Source organism: Gastrolobium bilobum, unplaced genomic scaffold (genome assembly GCF_033153095.1).
Source record: "Gastrolobium bilobum isolate Gb01-03AN ecotype WA unplaced genomic scaffold, APGP_CSIRO_Gbil_v1 utg30227, whole genome shotgun sequence".
NCBI classification, from domain to species: Eukaryota; Viridiplantae; Streptophyta; class Magnoliopsida; order Fabales; family Fabaceae; genus Gastrolobium; species Gastrolobium bilobum.
Window position 1 is genome coordinate 95,911 of NW_026896184.1, and position 21,371 is coordinate 117,281.

The 21,371-nt window shown below is 34.9% G+C and overlaps 1 protein-coding gene across 5 annotated transcripts; it reads right to left on the bottom strand.

Annotated features, from left to right (window-relative positions):
* Positions 1-1,247: 1,247 nt before the first annotated feature.
* Positions 1,248-12,101, bottom strand: LOC133298154 (lysine-specific demethylase JMJ21). Of its 5 annotated transcripts, none has more exons than XM_061497397.1 (16): positions 11,905-12,101; positions 11,450-11,560; positions 11,276-11,331; positions 11,014-11,156; positions 10,372-10,569; positions 10,042-10,241; positions 9,619-9,718; positions 8,906-9,481; positions 8,694-8,816; positions 6,810-6,890; positions 6,413-6,738; positions 6,031-6,288; positions 5,544-5,628; positions 5,233-5,443; positions 2,267-2,429; positions 1,248-1,612 (listed from the first exon to the last, which is right to left on the bottom strand). In XM_061497397.1, the coding sequence occupies exons 1-16, from the start codon at positions 12,036-12,038 to the stop codon at positions 1,474-1,476; spliced, it is 2,904 nt and encodes a 967-aa protein (XP_061353381.1). In that variant the 5' UTR covers positions 12,039-12,101; the 3' UTR covers positions 1,248-1,473. The 5 variants fall into 5 exon arrangements, with proteins under 5 accessions (XP_061353381.1, XP_061353382.1, XP_061353383.1 ...); XM_061497398.1 differs by having other exon boundaries at positions 11,276-11,327; positions 11,446-11,560; XM_061497399.1 differs by having other exon boundaries at positions 11,014-11,087; positions 11,305-11,331; positions 11,905-11,931.
* Positions 12,102-21,371: the final 9,270 nt, after the last annotated feature.

A 21,371-nucleotide genomic window follows, 5' to 3' on the forward strand; every position in this document is an offset into this window, starting at 1 on the left:
CTTGTGATACAATTATCATAGTGATCGTGGCCTTAGTGTAGTTTGGTTATGGGGATGATCATGGAAATCAGAGGCAATATGTCCCCACGACCCAGGTCTATGGGCTTCGACCCAAGCCGAATACACCTTATCTGGGTGGCGGAGTCTAAATTCTCTAAATGGGCCTAAACCCTGAACCTAAACCCAATGGGCCCGTCCGAGTGTATATCCGGAACAGCTCTTTTTGTTACCTCTTATACTAAACTGTTGTTCTATGATTAAGCATGTGCTTAGTTTGGTATTTATCCAACGAAATTCCAGTTCAAACAAGTAAATATGAACTATAAAAATAATGTTTGAATACTTACTTTTAAAATCCAATTTGGCTAAAGAATCTTATTACAGCACAAGAATCTCATACTTTCTTTCACAATCAACATTTGTGTTGAGTATTTCAGTCATATTCTTAACTGTCAATTTTCTAACTCTGCCCTCTAAGTAGAATCTCCCGTCTTGCTCCAAGATTTTCTGGCCGGTTCTTTGTAATAGAATTTTTTATTCACCGAAAAGAAATATAAACTTTAGGGATAGTATCAACTTACACTTATATAAGAATAAAAAATCTTACACTAAATCTTAACTATTGATGCATCTAACGGCAGATATTTATTGAGAATTAATAATTAATTAAAGAGTTAAATCCAATAAATCTTAATCATTAGATGCATAAAAATCAACCATGAAGATATAGTGTAAGACTTGTTATTCTTACAGTAGTATAAGAATATTCTAACCCCAAAACCCTAAACTTTATAATCATTTCAGCAATTACAAGTTTAAAAGTCTCATTATGGTCATAATTATCCAAACTATTAATTTAATCAAAATAACTTTAGATAAACCATCTAAACATAAATCATTTCACTTCGAATCCATTTTTAACTAAAATTAATTTTACAAAATTAGAATAATCAAATCAAGAATGGAAGCGCTCACTCAAATACACACTTAATAATTATTTGCTGTTATCAAAAAAAAAAAAAAAATTATTTGCAAAAATAATTGCTGACAATATGACATTATCAAACACCATCTTCCCCAATAAGAAAAACCAGGAGCTATCAGTCATAGAGAGTAATGCACTTCAATAATAAGTTCTAGGACAAAATAAGGAATATCTATCAGAATATATTTAAATAAAATGTAATTTTGAATTTATAAAAAGAAAATTGTGATTCAACTGGGTTTATTTAAGCCAAGGAAAAAAATGCAGTAACTCCACAACTGCATCAACTGTAAGCAGGGGAACGCTTTATTACGAATTCTCAAACAATACAATCAACAAAAAAGCTAACAGGCAACCAATTGATATGTTAAATTCCTTTCTTTCTTTCATTTTTTTTTTGGTTGGCTACTAGACAAGTTAAACATATATTTATCACCGGGGCTTTGACATGCGATCAGGTTCCCAAAACATTTAAATGCAGCGAATGGTCAAGGAAAACCTTTGTAATTATTCAACTCCCCCCACACTGTCAGCTCAACTTCTTCCCATGACTTTGTTGATCTCAGTTCATCCCATATGCTAAAAATAGCTCCCAAGACATTGTCATCATGCAAAATACAATAGCACCTACAATTGCAAAAGAAAATGAAGAAATCCAATTGAGTTACTTCAACAACTGTTTAGTTTATGAAGGGCGGGGACAAAGGCAAACATCTTTTTCTGCGCAGGCACAAAAGGTTGTATCTTCTAACACTAATGTTTAACTCACAGTAAAGGTAATACTCTTAATAATTGGCCAATTGAAAAGTCTGTAATTCTTGGCCGTACAAAGATCAGTTGATTTTCTGCATCAAGGCAACCCAAATCATTTCATATGCATGTAGAACAAAGTCTTCATTGCTTTTCACAAATCACATGCGATCGACAAATTCACAATTACCAATTTATCAACAAGAACTGGGATGCATTGATCTGCATTTATAGACTACTTTTTGAGTTTCAATTCTGAATTATCTAAATTTTTTTATGAAATATTGTAAAGGCGGCGGTGCAACGTGAAAAATTATTGACATTAATGAAGTACTAAAAATCATCCTGATTGGGCAATGGACATCCATCTTCTCAGCTATGGCTTAGCAACCTTTCCGGAGAGCAAATGACTTCCATTGACTTATAGTTAGATTATTTCATATTTCCAGATAAACCAATACATGCAAATTGAAATACTTCGAGTTGATAAAAAATTAGTTATGCGAGAGAATTATGGAGACAGTTACTTACATAGCAATATATGAAAGTCGGCCAAACTTTTGACCACCCTCTGTTGGCTTTGATATGTTACTAGCAAAAGGAAGTTTGTAGCTTTCTAAAAATCGCTTAAGGAGATTCGAATCACCTCTAAACACATCCAAATAAATTGGTATCAAGTCAAAAATAGGATCACCTGCAAAATAAATGAAAAAAGTCGGCTAAAATAACACCAAAGAGAAATAACATTAGAATACTTTCACGGCAATGTTACTTTTAGAACATATCTCCGCCAAGAGTTTAAGAGGTGCTTTAAATAAAGCAGGAATAGATCCTCTCATGTTAAGTGGTAGCAAGTGGTTCTGATTATTTCTTAAAGTTGGTGCAAATTTGTTGTGAAGAAAATTCGAAACTAGAATATTTTGCTTTTATTTCTCATTTTGTAACCCTTTGTTTAAGCTGACGGAAGCCACACATAGCTGGTGCATTAATACTACAGGTTCATTTAAATAGGCTGAAAACGAGCCAACCCGCGAGCAATTTTCGAGCCAACCCGCGAGCCAATTTTTGAGCCAACTCGCGAGCTATTTCTTCAAGCCAACCCAGGAGCCATATTTTTGAGCCAACCCTAACCCAACTCAGGCCGGGTTGGATTTTCTGTCTCGTTTTTTTTTCGAGCCAACTCTAACCCGACTCGTTTTTTTCGAGTTGTATGCGGTTTAGGTCGGGTCGAGCCAGGTTGGCCCGTTTTGCCAACCCTACTCTCACGGTTGTCAAAACGTAGTGTCGAAACGTAAAAACGGACGTTTCTACATTTTTTTGACCAAAAACGTGTCGAAGCGGAAGTAGAAACGGGATCTGGGTCGAAACGGTTGAAACGTAATGTCAACTCGGTAAACTCGGTTGACTCGGCGAGTTTACCGAGTCGACTCAGTTCTAAAAAAAAAAAAAGAAATCCCTGTCGTCCTTGCTTCTTCACCCAGTTGCATCGTTCTTCTTCTTCGCCCAGTTGCAGCGCTGCAGACATCACCATCTATCTTGTAGTGCTGCACTGTGCTTCTGCTCGTGTTGCTGTGCTTCTGCCTTCAACTCTATCATAGTCACTGCACTTGTTCACAAGCACCCATCTTGTAGCATCCCTTTCAATGGTCCATTAGTTTTTCCTAATCTTGCGCTTAAAAGTATGCCTCTTTCCATCTTTTCGCTTTCACTGCTGTTATTACTTATCCTATATTCTTAGCATTTTCTACCGACATAAATGGTTAGAAAAAAAATTATATTTCATTCTATATACATGTACATGACTATCACCTAATTGAATGCATTTCTTTTTTTCTTTTTTTACTACATGAATGCCTTTCTTAGTTTTTTTACTACTAATTATTACAAATTATAATTGTTAGAATATACTAAAAGGGTTTTATTAGTGTTATGTTACATGATTTAAGTGTTGTTTCCAACACACACACAAAAATGGAGAGAGAAAGTGGAATGATGAAAGAGAAAGAAAAACATGTGGACTCCACCTCTTTAATGTGTGTGTAGGAAAATGATGTTATATCATGTTACATGATAAACATAAAACCCATACTAAAAACATTGGGTGAAAGTTGTTTTATAAATTATATATTATAATACCATTCTATATAATAAAAACATTGTTAGAATATACTAATTATAAATTATAATTCCTTTCTATATATTGGTGTATTTTATATATATATATATATATGGGAAAAATATTTCTCAAGAAGTTTGAGATAAGTTATTTTTGTTCGTAGGGCTTATCGTTTCTCAAGCTGCTTGAGATAATTTTATCTCCGGCAACTAAATCATAACCGTACAAAGATGGATCAATGGTGATAAAGGAAGAGAGAAAAAAAGAGAATCATAACCATTTAAAGGTGAATCAATTAATATAAGGAAATAAATAAACAAAATGACGTAATTTTAGGATGGCCGGAGATAAACTTATCTCAAGTTGCCGGAGAAATATTTTTCCCATATACATATATATATATTATTTTTTTGTTCATAGTAAACTCTTACGTTTTGTTTACGTTTTACGATTTTACGTTTCTACTCACTCCTACCGTTTCTACGTAGACTCTACGTTTTAACAACATTGATCTCTATCTGCATTAATGTTAATTGGACCCCACCTATTTAATACATATAAAGAAAGAAATAGATACAAAAATTTCACATGACCTACTCATGTGAAATTTCAACATGAGAGGATCCATTCCCAAATAAAACGGAGTCAATCATAAATAATTGTTCAATTAATTATAAATAGATTAGACAGACAAATCAGACTAAGGTAAAACAATAACTAATGCATACGAGACAACTTGCTGACAAAGAGACAGACAATCCCAATCGACTGATTCAAAAGGTTACAAAAGAATGAAAAGAAAGTATGAAAACACCATAGAAATTAGAAAGAAAAATATTTTGGGAAAATTATACAAAAGGAATTATTGGTTAAAGTATTTCCAGTTTAAGAACCATTAACCACTTATTTGGTTAATGATGTTGAAAGAGTGGTTAATGAGTAACCACTAATTGGCTTAACAAACTACTGGTTAATTATTCCTAAATTGCCAAGAATATGCATGTCAAGGTCAACAATCACTTCAGATCAAGAATTAAACAAGCAAAATCTTAATGATGATTACTACGCGCAGAACAGCATGCATTAGCCTGAAAACCATAAAAATGGTGCAGGAAGAAAGGAAGCCATAACCACAGGAAAATTAAATAGTACTTGGGGTTAATAACATAGTCGTATTCTTGTTTTTGAGAAAACGCAACATCAGTTCAACTGTACCGATTAATAAATAAATAAAAATTCCAGTAGATATTGAAAGCACTTGATAAATTATGACGACTTATCATAACAACGTTCCAATATAAGTCAATTCTAATAAAAATGAGCATTCTTGCAGAAGTTGGATGAAAATTCTTAGAACGGATGGGAAGGGAGAATTACTGACCTATCGAAATATCACTGAAATCAAGGATGTAGCTTGGACACCAGGATTTCACTTCATCATAGTTACTCACAAAACCATTGTCCACCAGGGCAGTATCTTCTTTATTCCCACTGGAGGTAGAACAAACCATTGATGGTTCCATGTAAATGTTATCATCCATAATGTCAGAGTGTATCCAGGAACAAGGTTTACAAACACCGCTTGCAAAATTCTGAAGTCAATAAAAGTTGCATGGATTTTAGAAAACTAAACTTACTCAAGCATATCCATTAATAAAAAATTATTTCGGAATGTACGAGTTTAGAAGAAACCTCCGTTATATTTAGCAGCTTAGTAAAATCAGGAGGGATATATTCATCAATTTTCTCTATTAGTTTGCCAGGAATTGGATCTCCCCTACAAAATTTTAGTTACAAGCATGAGAGACCATCGTACAAATAAAAAACAGTCAACACAATCATTCATCATAGAAACTAGCATGTTACAGAAGCACATCGGCAGAAGCAACAAACGAAACACAATTATCATGCATGAATAAAGTACAATGAAAAGACAGTTTATGAATAATAGATAAACAGAGCTACTAAAATTGGCAGTTTTTTAAGCTGGAAAAGTCATAAAAATTTAATAAATAGACTCCTTTTGAACTTTAAACTTCAAAGTGCTCAGAAGATCATTAGATTGACAATTGTATGCATAAAAAAGATGGTGTTTTTCCTACTGTGCATTTCTTACATATCATGAAATTCAAACTACTCTTTTAACAAGAAATCAGAGAGCCCTAGAGAAGAAAGTTACCACTTGGTCAAACGGCTTGAGACATCCTTCCTCTTCTTTGTTAAGGTTCTGGTGAAGACTCCCCATTCTGCTGCAGTGTTTGAATTATAATTAACAGTTGCAATACAACCATTGGTCTCAGGCAGGCTAAATTCATGATCAGCATCAGAGAAAGATGAAATATTTAAAGGAGGATGTGGCAAAAGATGAAGGTGGCGCAGCTGCTCCCCCAAGAAGGCGGCCAAGTTTGTTGTATCTTCCCATGATAGTTTGTCTCTTCTGCAAGAGAACGAAAATAAAATCAATAAGATTCAGAAAAGAGAACTATGTTACTTAAAATTAGCAATTTGAAATGCTAATCTGGGTGATGAAATTATTAATAAACCACGAGGCTAAGACTTACAACTCTGCAAACATATTCCCTTCACATCGTTTTGTTATCATATATGGCCATATGCTTGAGTGACCACTAACTGATCCATCGACCAGCATTCCAGCATTCCTATACTCTAACTGTTTCTTGCTCCATACCCCAAATGAGAAACCATCAACATCGCATTTCTTCCTGATAAGATTGCTCTCGGCAATGACATCAGGAACTCCTTTTCCATCCCAAGTTAAATTGGTATAAGATCCATTTTCAAGATAAACAATCCCACTGGCCAAAACATCAGGAATATGTTTCCTGAGAGGGGAGTTGACTTCATGCAGCAGACTGTAAAATTCTAGCTGTAAATTATACAATATTAGAGGTAGATTTGTACAGCAGATGCAATATAAACAAAATGTTGATAAAGTACCTCTGTGCCTAAACCATAAAGTGAAGCTTCCAGTCCTCCTTCGACAAAAATCTTAACAACAGAGTTTCCCACTAGATATACCTATTTAGAGAATGGACAACGTTCCCAGAGTTAGAGAGAGACTTCATACTCCACAAAGTCTATTACTCTATTAGATAATGAAGGATCATACTATAAGCCATTCTCATGCCCAAATTCAACCATAGAACCTAAAGAAACACAGCTAAGTAATTAGATTTCATATTTATAGCAGTGCAAAAACCATGTCACAATATTAATGCTTACTAGAGGGAAGGGAAACACAACAATGATATGAACTTATAAGATAGGGTGAAAAGATCAACAACAACTAAAAACCCATCTAATCTTGAAAGAAACAGGCGCTTCGCATATTGCTGAGGCTAGGCGCAGGATCTTTGCCTCTTTAAGGCACCTTCAACAAGATACTCTTCTCTCAGTTCTCTGATGCTTAGTGGAGCACCTCAAGAGGTGCCAAATGGTGATCCAAGAGTTTATTTCTATTTTTCCTCAGATGGCAGAAAAAATAAAAGGACCTAAACTAAGTACCTTACAGCAGTAAAAATAAAAACAGATATAGTAGTTCATCTTCATCAAAGATCTTCTGGTCCAAAGCCGTGAAAAAAAAGCCCAGAGGTTTTTTTTGTGGGGGGGAGGAGGGGGCGGGGAGCATTGTAATGTGATTTTGTGATGGAATAAAAATACAGAATGAAGCAGTATAAGAGCAGAATCTAGTCCCCAATCTATATGCTGAAGCAGCTGAACTAAAAAAACCAACGCTCAGGGAAACCTTCCCTTTTAACTAGATCAACTTTCTCTCACCATAACTAACTTACCCTCGCTTCACACAGTCAACCCACCTCTTCCCTCCTAAATACATTAGGGCCTTGACTTGAAGTGGTCTTCGAGAATATACTAGTAATGCCTTCTTCTTTGGCTCACTGATCATTCTGAGCCATGGCTCTATCATTTTGTTTCCATGGGTTTCAGTTGAGTGTTACTTTCCAAGTTTTTGGAGAAATGTATATACCAAAGAAATGATAATGGCTGGATGCTGTCCATTGTCCAACATTTGCAAGCTTTTTGTTTGGGATTTTAACCTTAAAAAGAGTTTCAGAAAACAAAAAGAGAGAAGTAAAATCCAGTTTTTGGTTTTCTTACAAGTTTAAAAAAAAAAAAGGAACATCAGCAAATCAAACCAAGTTATTGTAACCACTAGCGAGTTAATGTCTAAATAAGAACAAAACTATTCAAATAAAAATTTTGACACCATCCCACAATGTTTACAAATTATCTTACAACCAACTCCTTTGTGTGATCGATACTAGAAAGGCAAATAAAGATAGAAGAGAAGTTTCCAATTACACTATTGAAATTACCCTAAGATACAATCAAGATATAATGAGATGTTTTAGATCTATTCTAACATCTATCAAAGTTCCTTCCTACAAAGGTAAACTCCTAGTCTCAATGTTATATGACAAGGTACCATGCAGTAAAACTAGTTCGTAGATCCCAACACTATTGCAGGTAGTCTCTAAATACAGGTCCAAAATATTGATAAAGTACAGCAAGGGAGGATATTTCAGGAATCAGCATGAGAACTCATCTCTTAAGAGGGTAAGACTCTTTCAGTAAAGCACCAACACTTCAGCTGAACCAAAAAGTCATTCTGAACGATCCCTCTAACGTCTATTATAATTACAAGGCAATGGCGGGTTATATTCATTTCTTCAAATATTGTTTGGGACACTAAGGACCAAATACTTTCACGGTTTCACAAAAGCCTGAGAAATTTCGATGTATTGCAATCTTCTGGAGAATACAAATAAGTCAAAATTAATAACTTCATATATAAAAACTCACAGGATTGCTACCCGTACCAACAGGAAGCCTTTCATCATCAGTGGGAGGGGGCAAATTGTGGAAGGCACAAATTTTTGATACGCATTCTAACCATTTGCCAGCATTTAGTGCAGCACATGCTCCCTAGACATATATAAACAGAAAAAGGTCATAAAATCAGATAATGTAACTTTGGGAACTCAAAGAATGAATTCATATAAAAAGAAAATAACCTTCCATATTAGCTCTCTCATTTTTGGTTTCTGAATCCAAAGCTTGTATAACCATTCTCTTAGTTCTCGTTGACCAATACTGTTGCCGGAACTCCACAGGGAATTATAGTGGTCTCTATCCTTATCCAAAAACATGGATAAGAAATTTACATCATAGGAAAATCCATCTTTCCATAAATTATAGCTTCTAGATGCACCATTTATGGATCTTTCATAATATAGATCATCTGCATCTTTCAGAGTTTTGGCTCTTTTCCCTTTCCTCGACAAATCGGAGTTGCCTAAGTTTTTTTCATTACATGACATGTTCTGTCTGAGATTTTCATAATTATCTTCATCTAAAGCAAGCAACCCAGCACGGCAAACTCCTTTATGATGATAACCAGGTGCCATATCCAAACATACAAATTCAAAGTTATTGGAATTCACAAAATTCTGTGTGACAGCAATAGTTGTTTCCACATTTAGAACACAGTGCCACCAACCACTTGGAACATAAATTGTCTCTCCAGGTAGTTGTGTACATTCAATTGGCTTGTCTTCATCAGCAAGAAGAGGATAAAAGTCTAGCCACCACTGTAAACAAACAGATATGTGATTAACAGTAACCACATCAACAGATAGACACAATAAAGTTGGCTTGATTATTGATTATAATTATATACCACCAAAATAACGATATATAAATCACTCCAATTGCAACATTGTAGTACCTGCAGTGATGATGGAGTCTCAACATTGACATCACCGTCTTCTTCATTAACATGCACTGTCACACCCAAAGGGACCTTTCCTGGAGGATATAATGCCCACCTATCAAATGCAAGTGAAAGATTGTTTCTTAAACATTAGTTATTTGAAACAGAATTAAGCACTAACACACAAAATCTAACTACCAAATTGCATAAAATTCATGTTCTTTGTTGTGGAATCATTAAGGAACAACTCCAATTAAGTTAAATAATTGAACCAAGCAGTGATCCCTCAAGCCCTCGCCAACTTTGCCGTGATGTTAACTTAATAATCCCCTGATTCCCATGCTAAGAACGATGCCTACCAATTCCCATGAACTATACTACATGCAACACAACCAAAACGGAGAAAAAAATTCCATGTCAATCAGCTTAACTTTTTACCTTTTACGGCCAGAAAGAAGAGTATTCCATGCACTGGTAAGAGCAGGATCAACATGCCAAGAGGCACCAGATCTCTCTGGTCCAATTATAAGCCACCTATAGGATGGTCGTTTATCTGCATCTAAAATCTCAAAGAAGTCTTCTTGAAAAAGATGAGGCACACAATAATCCTTCAATAAGCTAGGTGCAACTTCGCCAAACTGTACGAGGGTTAAATAAAGTTAAAAGAACTCCCAAACTCTCAGATTCGAAGAACAAGAAATCGGGAAGGGATGGTGCAGGGAGGCAGGGCCGAGCATTATTGAAACATGAATATCTCAATACAAGCACCTTTTCATCAAAAATATATAAGGGATCTTCATCATGCTGAACTTTCACGTATGAGACATAATCCTTGAACTTCATGGAGATCTTCCTGGAGCTCCTTTGAGAAATTTTAAATGCTACATCTCCATAGTTTAGCAACAGCTGATCAGTTGTCCATTTATGCCTGGCAGGCCATGTATCAGCCAATCCAGTAAGCATAACCTGAGATGTGTAGTTCATCAAAATTCCATTTCAATCAAAATAAAACCATTAACAATTGCTAATTCAGAATTGATGAGTTCCAAGATACCTAAAACACATAGCATCAACTACAACATGAGTACCATCGTCTGCTAAGGAACCATTTAGTTAAAAAGATACTAATTTCTCATCTCTCATCTTCCACCTTAGCAAGAAAAAAACTGGAGAAAAACAATACCACTACCCAAATGCTACAGAGATTAATTGCAAACATGTATTCAACTATACATATGATGTCAAAAAAACTCTTGTTCCTGTTCTTACAAAAGAAACAACGGAATGAAAGAATTAAAGGATACTTTCATTTTATTGGTAAGAAAGCTCAAAGACAGACACTGGAACAGAACCGTCACGAGGCAAAAAAAATTATGTAGGTTACTGTTAAAAATTCTTTTATCTTTGTACCGGTTTCTTCGCATCATACTCTCTATAGAAGTCCTTCAATGAGATGTCTTTTATTCTTTCCACATTCCCGTTATCTGCATAAAATGCATCCAATGTTGTATGACACCGGTATAATCTCCTGTACAAAAATAAAGAGTTGAACCCTGCAGAAAGGTGAATATCAGTGGTTTATAATCTTCCTTGTAATATTTTAAAAGCATAAAGCTTAAGTTTTCCTAGAATTAGAAGATAGATAAGAACCCTGTAGAATCAGAACCGTTACCATCAAAATATAAAGGTCCTCGATGGTACTCTTTGTATTTGTCCGGCAGATTCTCACTGCATTCAAAATGCCAATTTCAATTACTATAACATCAAATAGAAAACTAAAAGAACTACCAAAAAATGATAATAAATCAATTCCAGAACCAGAAATTGCACATGGGGAGAGACATACTTATGCAGGGCAGTTTTCTTCCAAGAGCCTTTGTATTGAAGCAAACCAGATACTTCTTTTAGACATAGACTCATCCACAGTGGTTCTTCATTGCACAGTATGTACATTACACTGCAAACAAAAAGAAGAAGAAGAAGGAAAACGGAGAAAAGAAAGAAAACTGTTAGTTATGCTATAATAACTAAAGTAATGTTGCTTAACCAATCTTACTCACACAAGAATCGTACAAATAACTACCCGAAGTGAATGATATAATTTATACTATCGCCAAGAAAAAAGCTAGCTGACTAGTGTGAGGAAGTAAAACATCAAAGTACAATTGAATGAAACGATGAAGAACAATCCATCCAGATTCTACATCCTATCAATACTAATTAAGAAGGAAATATGAAACGCAGATAATGAAGGAGCATTACATAGAGAGGAACGAAGAGATGATAGATAATAGCTTTTACCTGCTAACGCAAGCGACGCGAGCAACATCTCGTGGAGTGAGTCGTTCCAAAATTGTGCAGAGGATTTCATCGTGAAGGACACGAAGATCTCCAAGAGCATCTGCCCTGCGATCTCTCTGAGGCTGAGACTCCATCAAACGCCAAATCCAACTTCAACAATTTCAAACTCGGAAACAGGAATTAACGACCTTTCTTCTCTTCGCTGCTGCGCTTCGCATAGGTAAACCGCGTGCTTTAAAAGCGCTTCCTTACCGCGTGCGCGGTTTTCGTTATTCTTACGCCACCCTCGCCTCAACTCGCCCTTATCCTATCTTTTTTTTTAACAGCGATCAAAATGTCATTATTTCCTAACTTTTTACTCTAAATGTTATGTTAGTGTTATTGGTCAATACGACAAGTGGACAAGTTTGTTATTTTATGCAGTAAATTTAGTTGCAATTAATGCACTTGTATTTTGTCACCTGACACGCCACATGTTATCGTGATTGAGTTCGCTATAATACCAACAAACTTGTCCATGTAATATATTAAAAATTAATACTGTTAGCTTGCATTTAAAAAAAAAAAAATTGAAGAACAGTCACACTTTGGTCACAGTTCTTTTTTTTTTTTTTTTCATCCTCATCCCAAAAATTACCGCCGCATGTGTTTTTTGACAGCGGGTATCACACTTTTTTTAAGTTTCAAGAAATAAATTTACTTTTAAAATTCATTTTAAACATAAATTATTTTTTAAAACGTCAATTCTACAAAAATCTAAATCAAATTGAAATATTATTTTTGAATAGGAATCTTAATCGACTCGCACGAATATTTTGGATATCTTGGATTAAAAATTACAGCGTCCAAACACATTTTTTACCAAGTTGTCGTTGGTCAATATTAATTTTCAGGAGCATTATTAAATTGGAGACTTAAAGAAAAATGAAAATGGATCCTCTCACGTGGGATCCACTCCCAAGAAAAATAGACTGTTTACGACTCGATATCGAGATGCTAGATTGTTTCTTACCAAATAACTCGATGAAAGTTCATAAGGTCGAAAAAAAAAAGTACCAGCATTGATGTTTAGTAGCGTCACGTCTAAAAAATAGGGGAAAATCCACTGTAAAATTTGTACCAGGAATTAATGCTGGCCGTTAGTAGAATCTAATAACTCGAATTCGAGCTTGACTGCCTAAACTATGGTGTGTCTAAAGAAGCAAATTCTTATACAGACAGGCTCGTGAATCACCTTCTCACTCGGCGTTTTGTTAGATCACAAGTTCTTTGATTCTCTTTCTTCTGGACTTATTGTTTGAGCTTGTTTCTTGTTCTGATGGGCTTTAGGCCCTTTAAAAAAAATGTTAATGGAGTGATCAATTCCGAGTGAATAGCTTTTATTGGTGGTAGGTGTCCAGTATTAATTCTATGATGGCATGTTGTTAAATGTCCACGATATATATATTGTTAAACGGGATTTGATATTGAAATAATTCGTGATGTGATTTTAACATTTGAGGTTATTCATGCAATATGTGTAATATTCTATAAAACCTTTTTAATCATTTGTTGATAATTTTTTTTGGATAACATTACTTAAAAATAAAAGTATAGGAGTATAGGTCTTTCTTATGAAGAGGTTTAATCATAAAATAGGCTCAATGCTCCTTTCGAAGGACACAAGAATCAAAATGCCACTCTTTGATAAAAGAAAAAATGCCAAAAGTCACAGCGTGTAATGCTGATCCAGCGGGAGCTAGATTACTTTATCAAAATGAGATTTCGGCACTTTTTTCAACAAAGTGTATCACTTTGTTATTGCTAAAGAATCAAAATAGTATTCATTATTTTTTATTAATAACTTACGAATGACAAAAAAAATTCTTTAAATTTTCTTTTTTGGGTACATTTTTTCTTTAAATTTTCAAAACATTAAATGCTTGTATTTTTTTAATAAAATTTTATTTTTGTCTGAACAGGCATCCATGTTAACAAAAGCCTTTTAAAGAAGTTTTATTAATAAATATCGAAATTAGTTCAGAAACATTTAATATACTTTCGGAATTAATATATATATATATATATATATATATAAATATTTCTGCAGTTAATGCAGATAAATTATCTATATTTACTTCCAAAACGATGTCGTTTTGGGATTGAAATATTAAAAAATTATAATTATAAAGACTATAATAAGTAATAACCTGAAATAATTTAAAATTACAAAAATACCACGATTTTCGCTCCAAAATGACATCGTATTGGGCTGACTACAGATAACTTATCTGCAGTAACGGCAGAAAAAGCGAACTATATATATATATATATATATATATATATATATATATATATATAGGGGTAAACATTTCTACAGCCACCATTTTTAACTATGTTTTTCCGGGAGAACATAGTTATAATATTAAAGTTGCATTTTTTCTTTCTCCTCATTTACTTTTCAAAACTTGTTTGCGCGGAGAGAGAAAAAAAATCAACTTTAGTGTTATAACTATGTTCTCCCGAGAGAACATAATTAAAAGTGGTGGGTGTAGATAACTTTATCTAAAGTGGCTGTAGAAATACTTTTCTCATATATATATATATAATATATATATAATAAATAATTTACTTTTAATTTAACATTTATATTTATTAATACTTCAACTAACTTCTTAAATAAATTTCACAAAATATATATTGAACTAGCTAGTAAGCCAAGGTGTAGCCTCATGTAAACATCACTTTGAAGACAACCTAATATTGACGGATATCGTACCATCAAAACGGAAAATCTGTGACTCGCAATCCAATCATATAAAAGCTTGACACGCATGTTATCAAAAAAAAAAAAAAAAAAGCTTGACACGCATCGAAATATCAGAAAAGGATTCATGTTGTAGAAGTACAAGGTTAGTCTAGTTCTTTGTCCGCATGGATTCTGTTTGTCAAGTGCATATCCACGCAAATAATTCCAAAATACAGTCGCAATACTTCGCAATATACACATTCAAATAAACTACACAATACAAACTTACTAGCTAATTAAATGATCCATGTCGTCCATGTATAATGATAACATTGTTGGTTGGGTGCATATATAAATTTAAAGGGAAAAGGAGCAAAGTCATATTGTTGATATACAAAGCCATTTACAGTCCTAGGGAGGGAAGAGGCTGCTCAGATCTGATCCTACTCTTTCTGAGCCGTTCAGCGATGTTGAAAGCAAGCTCGAGAGATTGTGAAGCATTAAGCCGAGGGTCACTGTGTGACTGTGTGTATGGTAACATGAGCTAAGTGTTGGGTTTGCTCTTTTACTAAAGCCCAAATGGGTTATTAGTATGAGAAGAGCCCAATGAGCTAGGGTTTCTTGGAACCCATATAAATAATACCTCTTAAGTCATCAGCCTCAACGAGGTCTTTTTGTGAGAAAGAGGCAAGCTCAGAATCTAATCAGTGCCCACACACTTCCCCTTCCTCCTCGAGAGATAGTTTGGAAGATCTGCCACAGTCCAGCTTTGTTCGTGCTGCGGCGCTGAGGTGAGCTGTTCGTGAATAGGAATCCTACAAAGGAAGATTCTACACGAGACCTGCGCACCGAGAGGTAATTGTGAAACAAGGATGATTCGGTAAGCATACCAATGTACTAGGTCCTAAACCGCTTCCGCATAAATCTAAGATTTCCTACAATTGGTATCAGAGCCTTGGCTGTACATTGGTATGTGAATCTAGTTTCACTGTTCATGTAATTAGTTTTGCTTCTTAAAATGTGGCACCTAGGGTTCTAGGATTATGGTATGAATCTAGCATGTGTATTTTATAATTCATTTTCATAAAAGTTTAAATTTTAATCGGTAAAAATGCTTTAATCCATGGTTAGGGTCTCTCGTGTATTTCTCGATTTGTAACAAGGAGGCTAATCCCATATGATTAGGTTTCTTCCTTGCTGTTTTTGTTTATTTTTGGAATTTCTGTGTCTTTTTTTCAATATTTTGTAAAAGTTCAAGATCGAGAAATCGCGAGGAAGATGCGCAGTCAGCACTGTCGGAGACTTTTCGAGGACTTACCGATCTTGGAATGGGGCGATCTATATATGGTTGGAAAGAGGACAGAAAGATGAACGCAACGGTGGGTGGATTACCGCCATCGGAGACTCCACACTCCACCACGCGCCTCCACAAGAGGCTGAGAGTGGCCGCCACTCTCCGGAAAGAATGGGAGAGTGAGGGAGCGTCCGGCCACCTTTTTGAGTGGTTCTGGCGGCGGTGCACTCGTCTCTATGTGTCGGTCCTTCCCCTTGAGTTTCGGCCTGATTTGACTTCGGATGACGGCGCGGCAGACTTGACGGCTAGGGTTCCTCTTTCGCGTCTTAGGGTTTCTCGCCAAAGGATTGGGTCTTTAGGCTTTTGGGCCCATGAAACCCTAAAGGGGCTTGAGACAGATACTATGGGCTAGGCGAAAGTTGAATTCCAAAGTTCTAACATTTTTTTTATTTTCTTTAAAATAAGAAGGCCATGGATTAAAGTAATTATGATTTATTATTTAATGCTTTTATTGATTGGTATAAATTATATGATTGATAACATGTTTTATTGCGATAACATGCCATATAGAATATGTGGTGCCATATTGTTGCATAACTTGTATGATTGCATGAACATAATAGCTATTATGTCTTCAGCGACTAGTATGATAGTTATTATGAGATTATTTTGATTTTAAATCATCCTAAGAAATTAATTAATAATTATTATGATTTTTATTAAGAATCTAGATTAATAATTGAATTAATTAATTTTGGATAATTAACATCAAGACAAATAATCGTTATGAAAATTATTTTGATTTCAAATTATCCTCATAAATGATAATTATTATGATTGTTGCAATCTAGATTAATAATTAAGTCAGCTATTTGGATTATTTAAATCTAGAAAAATAATTAGAGAAAATTTCCTAAGAGAATTCTTTTATTTTGCGAGTAATTTGTGGGTTTTCTGAAATGGTCATGGAATAGCACACGCTGCATACAACATTCATGTATCATGATTGTTTGGAGCACACGCTGACGTAAAGTGACCGAATTTCAGGATCTTAATGCTTTCAAAATTATGTTAAGCTTAGTGCACGTTTATCGGCGCTCTTACTTATATAGTTTTTGAAATCAAACAAAGGATACTCTCAATTAAATAATTCTTGGAAATTAGAAAATGTTGCTTATGTTGAATTGAAGGAGATTTAAATTAAGAAATTAATTTAACCTTCAGGCGCATTATGGGCCTATCAATAAAATAATCATGTGAGGCCCCAACGGATAAGCATGATTGGATTTTATTGGGCCTTAATAATTTCAAAATTTTAATAAAGTATTGTACGGCCCATCGTCGATAATACTAAGTTATTAAAGATAATTTTGTAATTAAACAATGAATTCGACAGGGCTTATGAAAATTCTCAAACAAAAATGTTGAATGGGGGAAGGTTTTAAAAATTAATTAATTTTAAAACCTGTGGGCTCCATTTGTGGGTTTATTAGTGAAATGGTTATCGCTGAAGCCCCATCGGATAAGGATAATCAGATTTCACTAGATTAAATCTTAATAATTTCAAAATTTTAGTAAAGTATTGTACGGCCCATCGTCGGCAATGCTCAGACACTAAGGATAATTTTGAAATTAAACAATGGTTAATTACGTTCAACTTTGGTAAAATTGTTAACCCTCCCATCGAGGCTCTGGCAATGGCACTGAAGGCCCAAATAACAATTTTGATTTTTACAAGTGATTTGCCCATCGTAAGCCTTGTAAATACAAACTGAAGGATTGTTAACAATAAACAAGAGTAGTTATGAGAATCTACTCGCACTTCGTTTGTTTATTGCATTATTTGTTTGTAATTGTGTGCTTTATATGTTTTTCAGAAAATATCTTAGAAATGATTTTGAGTCGAAAACCTCTAGATGGTACAAACTATGAATAAGGGAAAAGCAAATTTTTTGATATTGTTCTAAAACATAGAAGCTAAAATTTGTTCTGACAATGCGAGGGCCATAGCAACCTGCAGAGGATGCGTCTTAGGAAACTAAGATGCATTTCTCAGATTAGGAAATGGCAGATATGGTAGTTCGCTACTATATTATTGTCAGTCTTTCCAAATACTTGCAGAAGCAAGTGTACATGATTAAGAGTGGAGCAGAAATGCTTCAGACTCTTAATGACATGTTTGCTGCGTCTAGCAGCTCTGCTAGACAGAATGCAGTCGGTGCAGGTTTTGCTAAGAGTCTTGTTAAATCCAAAGGGAAACCCAAGGGTGGTAACAAGAACAAAATGACTTGGTTATCAGTTGTCAAACCAGTTGCTATGAAGAAGCCGCAAGGCAAGTTCTTCAAGTGCAGACTGAAGGGATACTGAAAGACAAATTGCCCAGAGGTGATGAAAAGAACCTGACATGGGCATATCAAGGCCTGATTAGTGAATGAATTATTGATTCAGAAATCACTAATTATGTTTGTTACTCTTTGTAGTAGTTCAAACATGGTATACCTGTCAGCAATGGACATAGATATTTTAAGCTTGAAAATGGAAACTTGTGTCTGCATTTGCAGTAGGACAAGTTATTTATACGACTATGGTTTTGAGTGACTGTTTATTTGTTCCGGATTTCAAGAGGAATTCAATTTTTGTTAGTTGTTTTGGTCAAAACATGGTTTGACAATGCAATTGATTCCTCAGTTACATTTCTAAGTTCATCTTCGTCTTGTTTTGTTCTGGTATATTGTTTAAATAGTCTTTATTACCTATGTCCTATACCCTTTTTAAATTTGTTATGTTGAATGGAAATGATGATGAACAAGAACTTTCACCAAAGAAATAAAAGTTTCAAATGAAACATAACTTTGACCTTTGTGATTGAGTCATATTATCTCAAGTAGGAAACATATTTTAGTTAAAAGAGGGACTGAAAGTTCAATAATCTTTTAACTAACAGCTACATGTTAGTCCTATTTGGAAGGTAAAGTGGCCAAGCAATCCTACAAGGGCCAAAAAAGTTTGCGCAACTATTCAACTGGAACTGGTACATACTAATGTATGTGGACCAATTAGTGTTCAGACCAGAAGAGGTGATGAGTACTTCATTATATGAATGTTTACTCTGGATTTGGACAGATGAACCAAGTGCGCCATAAGTCTAAAGCTTTTGGAAATTCCAAGAGGTTTAGTCTGAGGCAGAAAAGCATGTAGGTGTTCAAATCAAAAACACTTTGGTCTGACTAAAGTGTTGGCTACCTGTCTGGTAAGTTCAGGTCTTACCTGATTTAAGAGGGGATAGTTTTTGTAACTGTCAACTCTAAGAACGCATTAGTTGAATGAAGTTGCTGTATGCAAAAATCAAACATTTCTAGACTTGGTGAAGATCATGTTCAGTTATTCATCTTTGTCAATGTTGTTCAAGGGAGATGCCTAAGAGAAGGAAATGTACCTTCTTAACTTGATTCCGTCAAAGTTTGTTGTAAAGACACCTAAAGAATTATGGAAAGGGTGCAAGCCCAGATCAAACCATATTCGGATTTAGGGTGCTACGGAACACGTCCTACAACAACAGTCAAATGAGATGGAATCTTGTATGGAAGAGTGCATATCTTTTGGCTACCCTAAGAGAACTAGGGATGATTTCTTATTTAGTCTTAAGGACAAGATAATCTAAGTGAGCACTCACGTGATTTTCTTGAAGGAGGACTAGATAAGAAATTATAAGCTCTTAAGTTAGGTTATTCTTGATGAGATTTATCTCAGATCAAGAATTTCCAGAATCTCTAGAAGCTTCATCCACTGTTCCCTTGATTGTTCAAGAGGGGATAGATATATCTCTAAGTGAACAAACAAGAGAACCATGATTGGAAATTCGACATGATAATATATAAGTGAAACTAGTAGAAATATTAGTATCACATGTAAAGGAACAATATCAAGGATAAGCGGATCCTCAAGAAATTGAAGATCCATCATTTGACCCACTCTTTGTTTTACCTATAAATACACAAGGTCTAGTGCAGTACATTCGTAGTGGGAGAGAACCTTGTTAACCCTCAAGTTGTCTCTTGTTGAGTGATATTGATCCTACTAGTTACGATAATGCACTAGAAGATGTTGTTAATCAAGTGTTGCTCAGGCTATGAACAATGAGATGAAATACTTGTATTTCAACTCCGTTCGGTCCTAGTAAAGACACCAAGAGGGATAAAACCCACAAGGTGCATGTGAATATAAAAGGCAAAGAGAGGATGGACAGAAAGGTGAAAACCTTCAAAGCTAGCTTGGAGGCATTTTTTGCCAGACGCCATGCTTGAGTCTATCCAGATTCTCTTAGTTGCTATAAGTCTCAATTATGAGATTTCATTTTGGGAGTTGGATGTCAGGATATCTACATACAACAACCAAAAGGGTTTATAGCAAATGAGTAGGAACACACGGTATGCAAGTTGTGAAAGTCTATTTCATAGACTTAAGCAAGCATCCAGGTCTTGAAACATCAGTTTTGATCAGGTTATCAAAATTTTGATTTTGAGAGAACCTTGATGAATGATGTGTATTTGTATGTAAAGGATACAACGGAAGACAGTAGCTTTTCTGGTACTTTATGTAGATGATATGCTCCTTATTAGAAACAATGTGGAGGTAATATCAAGCATAAAGAGTTGGCTAAGTTAGCGTTTTGGTATGGAAGTACTGGGGAAGCCAATTATATTCTTGGTATAAAACTCTTATGAGGCCGGAAGAATAAGTTGTTGGCATCACCTCAGGCTACTTACATTGACAAAACCCATAATTCAACATGAGAATTCTAAGAGAAGAATTATAATTCTCAGATGTGGAATTCATCTTCCTAAGGAGTGACCAAAGACTTATAAGAAGGAAGAATGCATGAACAAGATATCTTATGCTTTGGCAAAGGTAGACTCACGCATATCATGTTGGGCGTTAAACCAGACATCTGTCACGTAGTGGGAGTAGTGAGATAGTACCATTTTGAACCTAGAGGAATACTAGATTATTGTTAAGCATGTACTCAAGTATCTTTGGAGAACGAGAGATTATATGCTGGTATATTCTAGTGGGAGTCTTGAAAAGCTGAGTTTTCAAAAATTCAGTTATTTCAAGTGGATATTGACTCAAGAAAATCAACCTCGAGCTATGAGTTTTTCACTAAACTCAGATAACATTAGAGGTGGATCTTGCAGACCCAGTTACTAAGAGTTTGCCTGAACTTGAGTTCGAGAGGAATGTTACTTCTTTGGGTCTTAAGAGGATCCCAGACTTGCATTAAGCAAGTGAGAGTTATTGGTTTTATTGTGCTCTTGGAATAAGACGATGAAACAATAAAATCATTTTCTAAATTTCATAAATAAGGTTTTATTTATTTATTTTGCGCACTATTTACAAACATAAAGGTCCGGATCAAATTGTGGAGTATATGATCATATGGATACG

Coding starts and splice junctions, on each gene's coding strand:
- LOC133298154 (XM_061497397.1), bottom strand. CDS start 12,038: ATGGAGTCTCAGCCTCAGAGAGATCGCAGGGCAGATGCTCTTGGAGAT. Junction 10,242..10,371: donor TATATATTTTTGATGAAAAG/GTGCTTGTATTG, acceptor ACCCTCGTACAG/TTTGGCGAAGTTGCACCTAG. Junction 9,482..9,618: donor AGACTCCATCATCACTGCAG/GTACTACAATGT, acceptor GTTTGTTTACAG/TGGTGGCTAGACTTTTATCC.